This window comes from Hyperolius riggenbachi, chromosome 2, assembly GCF_040937935.1.
Source record: "Hyperolius riggenbachi isolate aHypRig1 chromosome 2, aHypRig1.pri, whole genome shotgun sequence".
NCBI classification, from domain to species: domain Eukaryota; kingdom Metazoa; phylum Chordata; class Amphibia; order Anura; family Hyperoliidae; genus Hyperolius; species Hyperolius riggenbachi.
Genome location: NC_090647.1, coordinates 511230166 through 511235436, shown reverse-complemented (window position 1 = coordinate 511235436; position 5271 = coordinate 511230166). Strand labels below are relative to the sequence as shown.

At 44.2% G+C, this 5271-nt stretch overlaps 1 protein-coding gene across 20 annotated transcripts in view; it reads left to right on the top strand.

Annotated features, from left to right (window-relative positions):
* The window catches only part of ROBO2 (roundabout guidance receptor 2), a 1374514-nt gene that overhangs the window by 763938 nt on the left and 605305 nt on the right, over positions 1-5271 (top strand). Inside the window, exon 1 of one of the 20 annotated variants that reach the window (XM_068270508.1) lies at positions 1892-2587. The exons of the other annotated variants lie outside the window; for them this stretch is intronic. Coding sequence (XP_068126609.1) covers positions 2536-2587 — 52 coding nt within the window. The 5' untranslated portion in view covers positions 1892-2535. Of the gene's footprint in view, positions 1-1891; positions 2588-5271 lie in introns of those variants that run through there. 20 annotated transcript variants of the gene reach the window in all.

Sequence of the window (5271 nt, the reverse complement as noted above, 5' to 3'; positions counted from 1 at the left end):
ACCTGGTCTCCCAGAGTGAACTGGGGAGGAGACTTCTGCATAATAAACAGCCTAGGCTAAACATTACTGGAAAGGCGGGGCTACATGCTAATATACAGCAATATACAGATATAGGAAGTGTTTCTGATGATAAAACCCGAATCGTTTGGGGAAAGGTACTCCATAATATCTGCGTCTGATGTTCCAAAGTCTTCAGCGCTCTTCTGAATCATCCCTGATTGGGAGGATCGACAAGGACATTGCTTTGGGTGATTATGATTATAGCCACAAATGTAACCATTATTTTGACTAATATTTCTCAGGTTTCAATTGTTTTGATTGAACTGAGTTGTTTTTATTTTATTATGTCCATTGTGATCAAATGGGGAACAATGGGTAGGAGACGCCCAGTGAAGAATATGCAGGTGTGAACAGGTATAACTGAGTCCTGCCTTTAAAGTGAATGGGAACCGCATTTAAAAAAATGAGACAGATACTTACCCAAGGAGAAGGAAGGCTCTGGGTCCTATAGAGCCTTCCCGCTCCTCTCCTGGTCCCCTCGTTCCAGTGCTGGCTCCCCCGGTAGCAGTATTTGACTAAATTAGTCAAATACTGCTTTACCCGGCCGAAGGAGGCTTCAGAAGTCTCCAGGGAGCCCGAGTGCTCCTGAAGAAGGGCGGTCCTGTACTGCGCCTGCGCAATCTTGCTCTCTTGAATGCTCACGTGTGTGCAGTATGGAGCCGCACGTCTTCGGGAGGACACGGCTCCTGAAGACTTTCAAATACCCTTTCGGCGGGAGATTGAAACGGGGGGAGCCAGCACAGGATAGAGGGCACCGAGAGAGGAGACGGAAGGCTCTATACAACCCAGAGCCTTCCCTCTCCTTAGGTAAGTATTTGCTTCATTTTTTTAAAATGCGGTTCCCATTCACTTTAAGAAGCACTCCCTTCAAGCTTCATGATAGGAACTTTATTTGTGCACTAGGCAATGCGTTCCGCTGCTACAAGCAACTTCCTCAGATCAGTAGTTGTGCAATAGCAAAGTATGCAGCTGGCTAGGGTGCCTTCATCGATTTTCGAGTGATGACACTGGAGAGCAAGCTTTTAAGAGATATCAACTCAATGGGAATTCAATCGCCGCTAGTCTTGATCAATTTGCAGTAGGAATCAATCATAACCTTAAACCTCAATGTTGTCCACTAATCAGAAATGCTTATTACCATTGCAAACGTTTCTATCACTGACAGGTCCTCAAACCTGCTAATAACTGTCATATATAAATCTCTCACTTACCATCTAACACAGGTTAATCCCTGTTATTGCATATCCATAAAGCTGAATAAACAGGCTCTTAATAAGACAAAGGACAAGGCAGCCCTTCATCATCATCCAGTGTATATTCCCTTTTTACATGACACCCTACAGTCCCTCCTGCAGTCACCAGAGCAGTAATGACATGGCACCTATATGTGCAGCCAGCCTGTCTTTATCCCCTCTGCACAGGCTACATCATGAATAATTAAATGTTATTCTGTCACATCTGAGCAAAACAGACAATTGCTCAGTCTTCCTCTCCTCCCCATGTGCACTTTGTGTGTGCTGCATCTTTACCTTGTTGTGATATACGGCTGAGTAATGAACTCCTTGTGTGCCCATATAGTATGAGATTAGATTGGGGGTGATTTATACTAGGAGAGGAGAGAGTGGGATAGCTTCCTTTGCTGGTTGTATTTGCACACCGGTGTGTGCTGTACTAGCTGAATGCTGGATGCGAGTGGCTGGAAGGAGTGCTAGCTTGCCTGCAATATACTACAGGCATACAGACCCCCCCCCCCCCCCCACCTGCATCTCAAGCAGGCGAGACCTCCCCTTTTCCAAGTGTTTGGATGGGGAAGTGAGCCAGGTCCCAGAGAGTGAGAGCAGGGCTGCCTCTATGGGAGCAGCAGCACAAGTGACAGGAGGGCTGGGCTATACGTTTCTCTGCTCATCAGTGTGTGGCTGCTGCTGGTGCTGCTGATGGATCATTCACACAGTGCATGGAGTGCCCCCTCTCATCCACACCACCAGCCCTCCAGCCTATAACTAAGGAATACACACTCCAGCCTGGCATCGCTTATTTTAGGCTCTTTTTTGAGGAAAGAAGGTGGAATAAGGCAAACAACGTGATGATGACAGCCCAGCTCAGCCCTGCTGATGGTGATCGTGAATGAGCTGCAGCAGTTCTCCCGATCTCGCCAATCTGAAGAGTGGCTGCACAAGTTTGTGTTTTTTTAGGGGGACCACTTTGTGATGAGATGCTGCTCCAGGGGGCTCTGCCATGGTAACGAGAAAAATGGGGATGCTGACAGCCCTGATGTGGGATGTGTGATGCTACCTTCAGAATGTTTGGGATTCTAATGGAACGTTGTGTATCGAGCAGCAGAAGCTGTGTGGCTGGACAGAAGATCTCATTCTAGGAAAGAAGAAAGTTTTCACCTTCCTGGGGGTCTCACGACCATTGATTTCCATTGGAACTGGGCTCGCTGTGCTTGGTGGATTTTTTTCTTACTATGTAAATATGGGTCTTCTGGTTCCAGCCTTGCTTTGTGGATTGTTATATCAGGTTCTTGGTAAGTTTAGATGTGTTTTTATGTTTATTTTTGTGTGTTGTGGAGGTTTTGTGGATTGTTTGACTGGTCTTGGTAAGTTCTTGGTAGACAAGTGCTGAGCTGTGTTCCGGGGGGAGCGGAGGGACCCTCTCCTCTCCTCCTCTCTCCTACACATGGTTGGCATTAGGGGGGACCTGGAAGAAGTCAAATCCCTGGCTTTAGAGCTTGGAGATCCAGGGATGTTTCTAATAAGCATGTTGTCTTGCCTTATCCCCGCCAGTGCTGGGGATGGGGAGATGTGCCAATCCAAACACTCACTGTAACAGCCATAGGAAGTGACTGCAAGTGAACCGGGTAGAGAGCCCGCATCAGCAGCTAGAGGATGTCACTAAGCAATAGGTCAATGTAAGGATAAGCCAGCGCCACTGCTAGTTACATAGGTATAGACAGAAGAGTACCTGTAATGAGGCAATGCTGGATTATATTACTGCTAGTACTAATATATATATATATATATATATATATATATATATATATATATATATATATATATATATATATATATATATATATATATATATATATATATATATACTGTACACGTTACAAATGTGTGTTATGAATTTTATTTTTTATTTTTTCAGTCCAGGCAGTCAAGTGGGATTCTTAGGTAGAGTTATCATCAAGTGGTGTGGATGGATTAGTGGCGCCTTTTGTACAGAATTGCCCGAGGCAACAGCCTGGTTGCCTTGATGGCGTGTGGGTTTTGACAGATATTAGAGAGATGTGTCTACAGTCTTTGGATGGATGGATGCATATAGATTAGAGATAGATAGATAGATAGATAGATAGATAGATAGATAGATAGATAGATAGATAGATAGAATAGATAGATAGATTAGATTTACTGTTTTAGAGAGAGAGAGTCGTGATATATGGATATATATGATATAGTAATACTAGTAATACATAGATTTGACTGTTAGAGGAATAGGTAGGTATGTTTTATAGATGGAATGGATAGATACCCCATATCTAGATCAATAGATGGATAGATAAATGGTATATTTTACTGTTTTAAACAGAGAGATGGAGAGAGAATCGTGATATATGGATATATAGGATATAGTTATACATAGATTTGACTGTTAGAGGAATAGGCACTAGGCATGTATGTTTTATAGATGGATAGAGATTTCATATATGAATGGATAGACAGAGAGATGCATGAGATAGATAGATAGATAGATAGATAGATAGATAGATAGATAGATAGATAGATAGATAGATAGATTTGGCATATGAATAGACTGTATATACAGTATATGAACAGAGCTGACTGTAGGTAGGTAGGTGAATTGGATATAGATATTATGACATATGGACATGATACAATATAACCTCTTATTGTTGGAGAAGCAGTAAGTGGATCAGATTAGGGACAGAGAGGTTTACTTGTAGTACAGCCAGCCAAGAGGTTCTGCAGCAGCTGGGGGTCGCTGTGACGTTAATCTGACAGGCTGGGGGTCTCTAGGTAACATGTGAGTAATTGGTGTGTGTGTAAGGTGGATTTATATGTTTCACCAGAGAAATGCAGCACTTGACACTGGTGGTAACATACAGAGGCTGTCAGCTGGCCATAAGTTACATTCTTCTAATACTCCCGGCAGAGGAAGGGAAGCAGTCAGTGGACTGAGCTGGAAAGAAAATCATATTAGTTTCTCCAGCAGTGAAAATAATTTGTAAGAACAAAAGCCGGTGTGTTAGTGCAGCCCTATAAGTCACGGCACATCTGTGCGGCCTTTGTTCTGCGCTGCCTGCTTATCGGAGCCGAGTCCTTCACTGGTGCCGAAACTTTGCAGCAGGTACCTCTCCGGCTGGTTATCTGTATGGGGAGCTCATCATACTGGGCAGGTCCAGTCCAGAGCTGAGAGGGAGATGAGGAGGGCGCTGACATTCTGCAGCTACTTACATACTCCCATGTCTTTTACTGGAAGTGATGAGCAGAGAGAATGAATAGCAATGCGATGAATGGAAGAGTGTGTTATATTCAGAGAGCTGAGGAGGGCCCAGTGTGTGCAGATTGTCACAGAGTATTGGAATGTGCTGCTGCTATATGTATGGTGGGTCAAGTCCGGTACACACTCACACACTACTGTACCACCAAAACATACACAAGTGCGCGCGGCGCGGCGCGCACACACACACACACACACACACACACACACACACACACACACACACACACTACCACCAAACATACACAAGTACACACACACACACACACAACCACCAAACATACACAAGTGCACACACACACACACACTACCACCAAACATACACAAGTGCACACACACACTCACACTACCACCAAACATACACAAGTGCACACACATTCATCATACACACACACACACACACACACACACACACACACACACACACACACACACCATACACACTCACACTACCACCAAACATACACGAGTGCACACACATTCATCATACACACACACACACACACACACACACACACACCATACACACTCACACTACCACCAAACATACACGAGTGCACACACATTCATCATACACACACACACACACACACACACCATACACACACACACACTACCACCAAACATACACAAGTGCACACACACACTACCACTAAACACATCACTATACGCAAGTACACATACACA